We start from the raw sequence: 13,700 nt of genomic DNA, 5'->3' as shown, positions 1-13,700 counted from the left end.
CCTTCCTTCCTTCCTTTCTTTCTTTCTTTCTTTCTTTCTTTCTTTCTTTCTTTCTTTCTTTCTTTCTTTCTTTTTCTTTCTTGAGACAGGGTTTCTCTCTGTAGCCCTAGCTGTCCTAGAACTTGTTCTGTAGACCAGGCTGGTCTCAAACTCAGAGTTCTACCTGCCTCTGGCTCCCGAGTGTTGGGATTAAAGGCGTGCGCCACCACTGCCCGGCACCACCACCCTTCTGCCCTGGAATTTGATAGACGCTCTTTCCCCATTTCTCCTGTCAGCTCAGCCATCATTAAATGAGCAAATCACTGGTTTTCATAAAATTTAAGGGCACAGACTCTTGTACTTCAATTGAAATCCAGCATGAAATTGATAACTTTGAGTGGATAAGGCAGGATGTAATGGATACATTTATTCTTATTAAAGTTGGAGTGGGAGTTGGATGACTTGCCTGCTTTACCTTTCTTTATCTATCTAGGTTTCTGAAAAATAAAAAAAACACTTGATTGTTGACTGAAAATTCAAGAAATAATTCAAATGGAGCAATAATCTGGGCACTTTAAAGAAAGAGAGAGAAAAAAAGAGAATGCCTTCCTTGCAGCTTTTGTGTTAAGATGCTCAGAGAAATTTAATTTATTTTCTAAGTATTTGAGTATGGTTAAGGATAAGTTAAATTAGAAATGCATGATATTTGGGGAAGACTCTTCATCTAGCCCTCACCTGTCCCCAGGTCTCCTCTGGGCTGTGTGTTAGTAGTGCTGTGTTTGCTCTGGTTTGTGATGTATAGGAAAGGATATGATCTCCTTCATTTCTGATTGAAAAGAAGTCTGTCAAGGAATATAATTAATTTTTAATAAAAATTAAGTTAACATCCTCTCTTTGTTTGAATTTAAAGATGACATAAGCAAAATGTATAGGTGGCCTTTATATGGCATGTTTCCAAAAGAGCCTGTAATTAAATGTCTTTTCTTGCTGTTGTCTGTTTGATGGGCAGGTGGTAGAGAAGACAAACCCGACGGAGCCAGTTGGAGTGGTTTGCCGGGTGGACGGAGTGTACCAGGTGGTGGAATACAGCGAGATCTCTCTGGCAACAGCTCAGAAGCGAAGCTCGGATGGACGGCTGCTGTTCAACGCAGGGAACATTGCCAATCACTTCTTCACTGTCCCATTCCTGAAAGATGTTGTCAAGTATGAGCAACATAGGGACCCTGATTGTTTTTATTGTTGTTGTTAATTAGAAACTGAACCTTTTGGGGAGCTGGGTAGAAACCCCAGGCCTGCTCCACAGAACTCATGTGTGGTCTTGAGGATCGGTGTTCTCAGAGGGAAAGCTCCCAGATCGTGATTGCTCTTCCTGAGCTGTCGCTGTGTCGGGTGCCGGTCTGTGAGGCAGGCTTTCCCTGTTGTGTAGTCTTCCTGCCTCCAAGTGCTGGACATGCGCTGCCAGGTCTAGAATGTTTTTCTTAATGTAGAAATCATTATTTAAATTTTCTAGGAGGAATCTAATTATATAATATTTACATATGAACTGAAACTTAATAAATGCTCTTCACTTGGAAAGTTTCAGTGCTGCTTGTTGATACACATGTGCTTGAGTGTTTTCATTGTTTTATTTTTTACATTTTGAATTGAAAAATGATTATATGTTTTCCCCCTTTTTTTCTTAGTGTTTACGAACCTCAGTTGCAGCACCATGTGGCTCAGAAGAAGATTCCTTATGTGGATTCCCAGGGGCACTTAATTAAGCCAGACAAGCCAAATGGAATAAAGATGGAAAAATTTGTCTTTGACATCTTCCAGTTTGCAAAGTATGCTTTGAATAGCACCAGTAGGATCAAATATATGCTGTGAAATGCTGCTTTTTACTGTTACCCAAGAAGCTGTGCTAGGAATCATGTGGTAGTGTGTTTCAGCCAGACATCTTGATCACGAGTCATTCTCCAGTCTAACGCTACTCCAGAGCTGTGGTCTGTGTTGCCTGAAAGTACAATTAAAAAACAAAGATCAACTGGCATTATCTAGGTCTTTTACAAAACTGTTCAAGTCATTTGTTTTTTACTGAGACTCTAAAGAGATTAATATAAATAGTTGGCCAATTTTGTTTAGCATAACTGACCTGCTGATGTTCAGTGAACTGTAAGGATCACATTGCACATTGACACAGATGTCTCAGAGTTTAGCCAGTGTGAAAATGAAGAGAACAGGCTGGTTGTCTAACATCATCCTTACACCACTGGGTGCCTTCCTTCCTTTCCCCTTTCTGTTTTGTTTGCTGTTTTCAGTCAGGGTCCATGTAGGCCAGGCTCTGTAGCCAGGATGTACTTGAATTCCCAATCTTTCTGCCTCCACCTTCTAAAAGCTTGGGTTGTGGGTGTCAGTCTGTCTGTTTCCCACATGCTTTACTAATGCCTCTCTCAAAACATGTGATCTTTGCACGTTAAAGTTTTCTCTTTCTCATCTAAAATGAGAGTTGTGGGAAGAGTTTATGTTTTTCAAAGGAGAAAAAAATTCTGTTTCTCTTAGGATTAGTGATAAATATTATTTGTGATCACTTGAAATTGGCTGAAGAAACCTTGTCACTGAGTCTCACAGACTTAGGTATGCTGAGAGGAGTCGGGCTGTGTGGACAGTTGTATTCCCTATGAATGAAGTCTCTGGGAGGAGTGGGGCTGTGTGGATAGTTCTATTGCCTATGAATGAAGTCTCTGTGGCTCCACTCTAGGAAGTTTGTGGTGTATGAAGTATTACGGGAAGACGAGTTCTCCCCGCTCAAGAATGCAGACAGTCAGAATGGGAAGGACAACCCGACCACTGCAAGGCATGCTTTGATGTCCCTTCACCATTGCTGGGTCCTTAATGCTGGGGGACACTTCATAGATGAAAATGGCTCCCGCCTCCCAGCCATACCCCGGTAAGTAGCTGCCTTTGCTTTTGTGTGTGTACTGCTTTGAGCTTCTTCCTTTTCTGTCTGATGTATCCCTAGACCTTGTTTGCTTGTTTATTTATTATTTATTTATTTATTTATTTATTTTTAAAGTAGCTTTGTGTAAGTAGTTACTGATGTAAAGTGACCGTAGCTTTGCCCATTACGAAGAGAATGCCAGCCTCACTTCTCTTTAAGAGAAAGCTCTGGAAGAGCTCTCTGTTTTTTTTTTTTTTTGTTGTTGTTTTTGTTTGTTTGTTTGTTTTTGTTTGTTTTTTGTTTTTTGTTAAATCCTTATTGTGTCAATGAAATAATTTGTACTAAATAATGGTCAGATGGTTTCAGTGTGTCATGTGACCAAAGCCATTTACAATATACTGTACTACAGGAAAAGTCCTTAAACATGGAAGTTGTTTCTGCTGCCATATGTCTATTTACAAGACCTTCCTTACCTACAGTCTGTCTGTGCCACGCATGCTTTTACCATGGCACTAGTGAGGGTGCCTTGAAGGAAAGTGAATGCCTGTTACACTTTCTGATCCGCAGACCTCAGAAGTAATCTGGGTTTTAGATAATAAATAAAAAAGGCACTTGGAGCTTTTCTCATTTCAGATAAAACACTTATAACCTAAATCCTGTATCTTATAATAAAAGTTGCTGGCACCTAGAAATATCCCTTTCTAAATATTTTGTGTTTTTGTACTTAGGTGAATTATTTTGCTGTTTAGTTTTTGTTTTTTTCCTTTGAGTCAAGCCTTCTCTATGTAGGCCTGCTGTCCTGGAACTCATTCTGTAGACCAGGCTGGCCCTGAACTCATAGAAATCCACCTGCCTCTGCTTCTAGAGTGCTGGGATTAAAGGAGTGCACCACCACCACCTGGCTTAATTTTTGTTCTTAAGAGATAACATTCTGGCTGCATGCACCAAAGTGCTAAAAAGCCTCAAACACTGGGCCACTGGGCATGGAGTGCACTGTCCCATGACGGATTCTACTAGGAGGAACAGTGCTAGCTTGTCTTTCAGTCCAAGGCCAGTTAGGCAAGCTCTGCCTTCCCAGCAAGCTTGCTCTGTGACATGTCACACTATTCTCATGCTCATCTTCGATTGAGTTTGGCTTTTTGATTTATTTATCTATTTATTTATTTATTTTTTACTGCTTACCTTGCCAGACTTAGGTTCACTACAAGGACATAGCATTCGGTTGAGTATAGTTTGCAGTTCCACTTCATCATTATTATTTGTTTCCATTCCCATTAATGCTTATTTATTCCTACATAGCAGTGCTACAAATGGAAAGTCAGAGGCCATCACAGCTGATGTCAATCACAAGTAAATATACCAGCCTGCTTGCAGTGCATGGTGATGGGGCTGTGCTTCTCTCCATACTAACTGGCATTGTAGTTTAGTGTTCTGGGGACCTGGGGGAGGATGATTGAAGCTCTGGTGTGTGGGTGCACTGCTTTCCTGGTGGCAGGTAACTATCTGGATAACACTAACTCAGAATCTCTGTGCATGCAGGAAGTGGGAGCATGCTTTCCTAAAGAATCGGAGCTCGGGTGTTTGAGCCCACAGTGATGTGTAGAGCTGTGGGATCCAGGGCAGGCGGCAGGCAGGGGGAACAAAGTTGGATCCCGACAAACTGTGTAGCATAAGGTAGATGAGAACAGCATTCTGCAAGTGTCTTTTGCTGAATTGAATATATGTGCTGTCAGGATGGGGTAGACTATTCCTGATACTCAACAGCTGCTTTGTTTTTATTTTGAGAAAGGTTTTAGTTTTCAGCCAAGTCTGGCCTGGAACTCTGTTCTCCTGTGTGTCCTCAAGTGCAGGGATTATAGCCACATACCACCATATATGGCTAGGTAACTGTTTTCATCATTGAGTTATTTAGCATATAGCTTTTTGTTGATCCTTTTCAGCAGGCCATTTTATAGCTAGAAATAGCACAGCCTCTCTCACCTGATTTGTGACAAGATTTATTTTTTTATTTTTTTATTTTTTAATAATTTATTTATTTTTTTCAAATCGTAGTTCATTCACACAGGGGTTATAAACACAGAAAGGCAGGATGTGGGGAAGGGGATGACACTGGAGTGTGAGTGTTCGGGGGAATACAGATATCTTTCAGAACTGGGTATCGGCTGGGTGAAGGTTCAGGGGATAGGTCACTACAACTCTGCCTATGACTCACTTGACCTTATCTAAGTTGGTATTGTCTGCCAAGGCTATCTATTTACAAGGTCTATGACTGCTCAGGCTTGTAAATTTCCATAAAAGCTGCCTATTTACAATAGCTTATAGCCATCTGTTTCAATGTTTTTTTTACAGAGACCCAAGACTTGGTGTTAGTATACATGTATGACAGGCCTATTGCTGATTTTAGGCCTATGGCTGATTTTAGGCCTTCAGTGTGTAAGCAGGGCTGCCCCTGACATCTCCTCCCTTCTCTAAGTATAGAAGGGCTGTGGCAATTCTAATCTTGTGAAGGCGGGGATAGAGACCTGACCTCCAGTAATTGAAGGGGACCTTGTAATGGCTCCAGTCCCCCTGTCGTTGTCCAGTGAGGCATGAGGGCCATACCTATCCCGAGTGACAAGATTTTTTATTGTGGTATTTATATTACTTTTGCTATTATCTTTATAGTTAAAAGGTCAGCTGATGTTTTTGCTCCCCTTTAAGAGTTAGTAGATTTAGGGGCTAAAGAGATGGCTCAATGTTTAAGAGCACTGACTGATCTTGCAGAGGACCCAGGTTCAATTCTCAGCACCTACATGGCAGCACACACAACTATCTGTAACTCCAGTTCCAGGAGATCTTGTACTTTCTTCTGGGCTTCTTGGGTACTGGAAACAAGGCATGCGTGTGGTACAAAGACACACACAGACAAACCACCTGAACACATAAAATACAAGTTTAAAAATACGTTTAAAGGTTACTAGATTTAGTTTGAATTTTAAAGTTTTTCAGGTAATTTGAGAATGAGGTTCATGGAAAAGGATCTGAAGGTGGACGTTGTCTCAGAAGTAAGGCTACCCCTGATTCTACTTTCCATCCCTGTGCCTCCACCACTAGGACTGAGCAGTACGTCTCAACTGTGACGCTCTAGACCAGGGACCTCATCCTATAGCTCTGTCTAATTTCTTCCAGGAGTCATAGAAAACTGTTACTTCTTGCATCATGGGAGCTAGTCACAGAGCCTGTTGTCATTTTCTGTCTCATTCATTATTTTTAGTATGTAGACAAACTACTTTTATAATTTAAGACATATTGCTTTGACTCTGAGTTTCTTTCTTATTGAACCATAGCTGTTACCTTCAAAATGAAACAGGTTTTTAATTGTACAGCTAAAAGCAATATTATTCTATTTTTATTAAGACTCAGAAACATTATTCTTACTTAAATAGTTTTCTTTGGTGTTTCTCCCTACTGCCTTTTATGTTAGGATAATCAGACCAAATGACACCATGGACCTGTAAGTAATTCCTACTATAATCTTTGGTATCAAAAGATGCCTATAGAAAGTTGAAAAAATTCCTTGAAAATGAGATATAAAAGGCCATCGAGATGGCTCAGAGGGTAAAGGCACTGGCCACGTAGGTTTGATGTCCTAAGTTTGACTCCTGGAATGAAGGATTCACAAAGTTGCCGTCCTCTGATTACTACATATCCATTGTGGCAAGCCTACTTGTGCACTTTACCCACATGCACATGCATACACACCAATAATAAATACAAATTTTAAAAATGAAATATAAAATGGAAATATTTTATGTAAGACAGAGAAAAATAGGTTGGAGATACTTTGAAGAATAGAAGCAAGTATGTGGAATCTTGACTAAAGTGGGATTTTTCTTTTTCATCTTAACTTACTGTTAGCTACTAAAAGTTTGCTTGGTGAGAGAATTAGGGGCCAGTTGGCTATGAGGCTGTCTCACCAATAAGCTGAGTGTCGAGGTTTGGTGATGACCACTTCTGTCTTCCCTCCTTCAGGGCCTCTCAATTTGCCTATTGAAGTCCATTTTCTTAGTTCCTTCTCACTTGGATTCAAGGGCTATCACTTCAGGGTGAGAACAGAAGTTACATATTTAGGCCAGTTATATATTTATTTCTTGGGTTCAAAACCACATTGTCATAGTGACTGAATACTTCGGGGGATTAACTGAACTGAGCTCTGTTTGTCTTACCAATGTGATACACCTTCATTTTCCATAGTTGGTTTAGTCTGACTGAGCTTCTCCGGAGGGGGCAGATATGTGGGGAGACCTGTGACTCTTTTACTGACACTAGACTGTCATTTCTCTTCAGAATTGGTTTAGTCATTTCTCCAGCAAGCTCCCAGGCCTGCAGCTGCAGTTAGTGTCCACATGCAGGAGAGACTAGTCATTCCTCACAGCCTACCGGGTTCAAGGCACATAGCCATAAAAATTAAGAGATGTTGTCAGGCACTGTGCGATTATTCTGACATATGACATAAGTAATATTTACTCTTGGAGACTATAAATAGTGTTCTGTTTCTTCAGCTTCCTTAAATGCCCGGAATACGGTCATGTTCCATCTGCTTTCCCTTTCTTTCTTTCTTTCTTTCTTTCTTTCTTTCTTTCTTTCTTTCTTTCTTTCTTTCTTTCTTATTTTCTTTATTTCTTTTTTCTTTCTTGCCTTCTTTCTTTCTTCCTTTCTTTTGTTCTTTCTTTCTTGCCTTCTCTTTCTTTCTTTCTTTCTTTCTTTCTTTCTTTCTTTCTTTCCTTTCTTTTTCTTTTTTTCTTTCTTGCCTTCTTTCTCTTTCTCTCTCTCTCTCTCTCTCTCTCTCTCTTTCTTTCTTTCTTTCTTTCTTTCTTTCTCTTTCTTGCCTTCTTTCCTTCCTTCCTTCCTTCCTTCTTTCTCTTTTAAAAATTACTTTATCCTTTTCACATATTATTGCATCACTTTCCCCTTCTCTTTCCTCCCTTCAACCTCTCCCACATCCCTCATCCCTCTTTGATTCATCTCAAAATCATGGTCTCTTGTTGATGTATGTATGTATGTATGTATGTATGTATGTGTATATATATTTATGTATACATGTATTTATGTATTTATGTTTGTATCTCTCTATATACATATCTATGTAAATTTATACACACATATGTAAATACCTAAATTTGTAAATACAGCCCTCTCTGCCCTAGTATGTTTAGTGTTACTTGTAGGTATATAATTTTAGGGTTGACCACTTGGTATTGGATAATCAGTTAGAGGGCTCATCCCTGGGAAAGACTGTTTCTCCTGCTCTTAGCATTCTTTTGTTGCCTATAGTTCTTTGTCTGGGGGTGGGGCCAGGTGAGATCGCTCCTTTCTTGTCAGCATATCTATTGATGTCGTCCTTGTTCAGGCAGCCATATTGTTCAAGTATCATGGGTGAAGCTTCCTTGCCATATCTAGGAGACACAATGTCACAGTTGTCCTGATTCTTTAGATTTTAGTCTTTTAGCCTCTTCTTCTGAGATTTTCCCTGAGCCTTTGCTACAGGAGTTGTAGATGTATTAACTGGGGCAGAGTACCCCACAATCACTTTTTCTCTGTATTTTGACCAGTTGTTGCAAAAAAAGGTTTTTTGTTTGTTTGTTTGTTCTTTGAGAATGATGAGAGCTATGCTAATCTGTTAGTATAAGGATGGATATTTAGAATATAGTTAGAAATTATGCCTGTTTAGTAAAATGGTCAGTGTTGCTTCTCCTCTGAGGTCCATGACTTCACTAGCCTTGGATGATTGACTAAATTTTGAGTTCCAGGTATGATTTACCCCCTGTTAAGTGGATTGTCAGTCCAATTAAAGAGTGCCATTTTAGCACCCTTATGTAGTCAGGACTGGCCTTGAACTCACTATGTAGGCAAGGAAGACCTTGAACTTCTGATCCTCCTGCCTCTGCCTCCTGAGTTCTGGGACTACAAGCATCCAGCACCATGTATGATTTATGCATAACTGGGGATTGAACCCAGAGCCTCATGCCTGATAGGCAAGCAATCTACTAATTGATTTGCATTCTGAATCAACTGTTGGCAAGATTCTTGAGATAGCACCATTCTCCAGAGATTGACTATAAGGAAAGTACTATTTATTGACTGTTGTTAGACTATATAGAAGTTCAGAAGTTGAAATATCTATAAAGTATCAGATTGTGACCTAGAATCGGCAAACGATGGCTTTGCCCCTGTCTTGCCTTGGTACTTCTCTGCCCTAGTGCTTTAAAAGGGCACCTTTGGTAACACTGAGGTTTGAGACATATTCACAAATCAGCTAATACAGGAGACTTAGATGATATAAGAAAATCTTATACTGGGAAATCAGAGAACAAGGAACGAAGTGTTCTCTGTCTGTGCTGTCCAGTGTGGTTGTCATTACCTGCCTGTGGCTCCTGAGCACTGGACGGTGACGGTTATGACCAAGAAACTGAAGTTTGAAAATTTCAGTTGGCGTAGCGCTTTGGTTGCTGTGTGGACAGTGCAACTCTAGAGTGTTTGTCAATGTTAGGATCTGACTTCCAAGGTTGTGCTTTGTGAGAATTAAAATAGATGTGAAGGAGTCAAGAGACCTACCAGTGGGCCTGGCGCATGGTGCATGTCTAACCAGGAGTCTCTTTTTAGTGAACTTTCTGAGACTGGAAGTGAGGCTGTGTAAGGGGGTAATATATAAAGAGCTGGGGGAATTACAGGTACTGGTTCAAGTAGTTTGTATCTGACGATGATAGTGTGTTAACTCTCAGGACATTTAGTGGAGAACAGGCTCCAGGGTAGGCTCCATTCTTTAATTAGAATTTTGCTACCTGCAAGCTTCTCAGAGGAAGACTATGGTCTGTATTTTCATACTAGCAAATAACATCAGAAGCAGAATCTTTTAACATGCCTATGTATTTTTTCTTAGCTTGAAAGATGCCAATGATGTACCGATCCAGTGTGAAATCTCTCCCCTCATCTCTTATGCTGGAGAAGTAAGTTTGCTTCACTTTCTCTTCACCATCAAGAAGTGATAAGTATTTGAAGATGTCCATCTGTTATTGAGCTCATATGGATCATGCCACAGCACACACACTTTGATCAGCACTTAGTAGCCTATGAATATATTTATTACTTACCAGCTTAAAATAAACTTTACGAAGCAGGGACGTGGCATTGCTTTAGGTTGCAGTAGAGTTGTTTCAGAGAAGGCAGTGTTTTCCTGAGGCGTTCCTCCACGGAGTGAGCAGAGGAGATGTGTTTTCTGAATTCCTAAGCATTTCTGCTGTGTCTCACCCATACCATAAGTGAACTACCTGCCATTAACAGATGTCTATAACGTTTAGTATGCTTCACCTACCCATTAATGCCTATGTATTAATGCTTTTAAAAACGAAATAAGTATTTTATAATTGGCTGGCTGCTTTTTAAATGCAGTGTAAGTTTTCTTCCTAGGCATCGATCTGCTTTGCTCAGGCACTTAGCTCTGATAGGTGGAGACTGTGGAGTGGAGCTCCCTACTGTTCTGCTGACACACATTTTCCTGGTGTTACTTATTGTTTAGCTGTAGCAGCAGAAATAGTCAATTAGAAAATAACACAAACCAAAAAGAAAGAAACCAACATTTTTTATTTTCTTATTTCTTTTTCCATTTGTCTTATGATTTCATAAATCAGCCATTAAGTCTAGTCTACAAAGCAAGTGAAGTGAATGTTTGACTTCTAAGTTCTTACTTTCTAACTAGCTTTTGGCGTAACACTGTAAACGTTAAGTGTGGCTACCAGGCCAGTGTTATGGGGCAAAGGCCTGCTACCCCTCTGACACGTTTCATTTCACTCTTGTAGGGCCTTGAAGGGTATGTGGCAGATAAAGTGTTCCATGCACCCTTAATCATCGATGAGAACGGAATTCATGAGCTGGTGAAAAATGGCATCTGAATCCTAGTGGGCTGCCTAAGGAGTCAACTGCGGACCTGCGGGGCCTCTCCTGGACAGCTGAGGTTGAACATTCATAGAGTTTCATTTTGCTTGCGAGGATCTGATAAACCACACAGGCTTCCCAGATCCAGATGACTGGATTTCACCTGTAAAAGCAGGTTGTTTTTTTTTTTTGGTGATTCTCAACTCATTGAAGGTCTTATTTATATTTTTAACTATCTAAGTTCTTCCGAGTCAAGGCTCATATTGGCCGTCCAGGAGACTTCTACAGTCTGACTCTAGTTGGGATCTGGTTGGGATTCTCAGCATGACTTCCCTTGGAGCTTGGAAGCATTGGTTTTTGAAGTTGTACATATTGATAAGTCATCGTACATGTCAAAAGGTTTCTATGGTACTAAAATTTTGTTTTATTTTATCAAGCATTAAAGTTTTTTAAGAAAATAACTGGACAGCAAAATAAAATTATCTTCTTGTCTCTGCAGTGTTATTTTTACCTTGAGAAAATTCTATTGGCAAAATACAAAATTTAGGGGATGTTTTGAGATATGCATTAAAAACAAGTGGATGTAGTCACAGCTCTCTTCCTCAGGCAGCAACGTTGGACTTTGTCTTCTGTCACTCTCCGCTCTCTACCAAACGTGTTCCGCAGCTGCAAAGGGCACTTGGCTCAGCTGGAGACCTTTTTGGTTCCTGGCTGGGCAGCTGGGGTGGTACTAATACCGTGAGGCAGATCCATACCAAATGCATGGGCTAGCCTCCTGCAGCAAGGAGTGACCCAGACAGTGTGCTAGGATTCAAGATGGAGAAGCATGCTTAAATCAGTTATTTACCTTATTGCCCGTCCATATCTTGTAGCATTTAAAGCTTAGCAAAGTAATCAGTGCAATTCTAATTTAGAATAGAAGACTGAAAAGAGAGGCAAATGTGAGTCTTCAATATGGGTCAGAAGTCATGGTTGTCGATAAACCATATAGCTAAAAGTTCACTTTCATGAAAATACTGAGCGTTGTGGATACATTTAAATAACATGTTTGTCTTCCTACATCTCAATAAATGCAGGAGTATAGAAATTATATTTAGAGACTGGCACATTTTATTTTCCATTAATAAGCTACTGTAAGATGGACCAAGTGTGAACCTTTAGATGTCACTTTTTACAGAGCTTATGTGTTTATCTTTGTTTTTTTGTTCATTTGTTTTGTTTTTGTACTAAGGCCTACCTAGTATATCTTGCATATTTTCTGTTTCAACAGCCCAATTTTGCTATTATTTAGTCAAGAGATTTATGGAACTTGAGTTCTCTTTGGAATGAGTTCCAAATGGATTGAGTTTTTAGCACCTGAGTGTGGGATCCAGTCTCTCTTTTTTTTTTTTCAGAACATTTACTTGTTATATATCTTTCTCTGTCTTCAGTTTACCAGACATCCCTGGGAGAAGGAGGCATGGGACCTGGGATGGTGGTATGTTTATTAGAGAGGAACAGCGAAAGGAATCTCAAGTAAGGAGAGTCTGGGAGCTGTGACAGCGGGAGGAAAGCATGTATACTACAGGCAGTGCTTGTTAAGTCCTGCCTCGACCTTATCCACATGCAGAACTGGATAGTGTCTCCAAAATAGGAACTGAAATCATTTGACAACAGTGGAGACTTCATGACAGAATTCATAGTTAGAGTCCACTCAGATCACACTGTGAGTATTTGGTTGGTAGCAACAATGCTCTTGCAAGCCCACGGGTGTGTTCCATAGCTTCCACTGGAAGATGAATAAAAGACTTGTCAATCCTGACCTCCACTACCAGGTCTGGAGGCTTTTAATGATGGGAGATTTTATTTCTAGCTCTAGATTATTCTAGCATTTCTTGATGACTGCAGAGTCTGATCTGGAGAAGAGACGAGAGACAGCATATATAATCTCAGGAACTGAACTACAGCCATTCCGTTAGTTTTCTAGTCTGTTTTTCTACTGCCCGAGATAGGTGCTTTTGCAATTCAGTCTCTGTTGACGTAAAACCACAATTTTTGCCTCATAGGTTAGTGCCTGTGCTATCCTGCTCCAGTCTCTGGTGTGTTTTATCACTGTTAGGCTAAATATATGTTTAAAATTTTTGGCTGACTTTTCATTTGAGAAGATGAGTACTGAGGAGAAAGATCTTCACCTCGTAACAATGACATTATTCCAAATATGCCGTGATCAAGAATTGGCAAAAATTAATTCATGCTAGAAAAACAGAATAGCAAAGTCCTATAGAAGGGATGTCAGCTGAGCAAGGGGCACAGGGAGTTTGCCAGGGTTTTGAAATACTCTGAACGTGGGCCATGGCCATGGAGCCATTTAAAGAAAAAGAAAATCCTAAAACCGAACAGTTAAGATTTGTTATTTTTTTTTATTTTTCTTTGAAGTTCTGCCTCAATTAAGAAGAAAACCATTTTACGCCTCATGCAGTTTTCTTTCAAGATATAATATAATCCATTGGTCAAAGATGGGGTTTAAATAACTTAAAATTTCATTACAAGGATATGGAAGAGTAAGGATTAAAGTCCAAGTCTTCTGGCTCTAGAGTCTTGCCACATGGTCCAACCCAAACAATGTTCTGAAAATGTTGAGCACGACCTAAACTGTTTGGAAGAGGAGCAGAAGGAAACATTTGTGGTTTTACAAGGTTGAAGCTCTTTGTGATGAAGGGGAAATGGAAAAGCTAAGAAGGGACATCAGTTGTTTTTTTGTGAATGTCACCATCAATAGTTCAAGGAAGAGGCAAGCTTTGGCCTTTGGTATCTTAACTGGGGATGATCATAGCACAAGAAGAGAGAGGACCAGATGATGATGTGGCCAGATGGCTTTGGGCAGGGTCATACTTGGGCTACTGTAAAATAATGG

General features: G+C 40.0%; 1 protein-coding gene across 4 annotated transcripts in view; it reads left to right on the top strand.

Annotated features, from left to right (window-relative positions):
• The window catches only part of Uap1 (UDP-N-acetylglucosamine pyrophosphorylase 1), a 36,695-nt gene extending 25,390 nt beyond the window's left edge, over positions 1–11,305 (top strand). For 2 of the 4 annotated variants that reach the window (XM_028758787.1, XM_028758778.1), the window contains exons 6-11: positions 989–1,182; positions 1,662–1,802; positions 2,717–2,905; positions 4,196–4,246; positions 9,816–9,882; positions 10,732–11,305. In XM_028758787.1, the coding sequence (XP_028614620.1) occupies positions 989–1,182; positions 1,662–1,802; positions 2,717–2,905; positions 4,196–4,246; positions 9,816–9,882; positions 10,732–10,824 (735 nt within the window). In that variant the 3' untranslated portion in view covers positions 10,825–11,305. The remainder of the gene's footprint in view (positions 1–988; positions 1,183–1,661; positions 1,803–2,716; positions 2,906–4,195; positions 4,247–9,815; positions 9,883–10,731) is intronic. The other 2 variants (XM_028758797.1, XM_028758806.1) reach the window with 2 other exon arrangements.
• The last annotated feature ends 2,395 nt before the right edge of the window (positions 11,306–13,700 follow it).

Source organism: Grammomys surdaster, unplaced genomic scaffold (assembly GCF_004785775.1).
Source record: "Grammomys surdaster isolate TR1022 unplaced genomic scaffold, NIH_TR_1.0 130, whole genome shotgun sequence".
Taxonomy (NCBI): domain Eukaryota; kingdom Metazoa; phylum Chordata; class Mammalia; order Rodentia; family Muridae; genus Grammomys; species Grammomys surdaster.
This window is presented reverse-complemented; position numbering and strand designations above follow the sequence as displayed.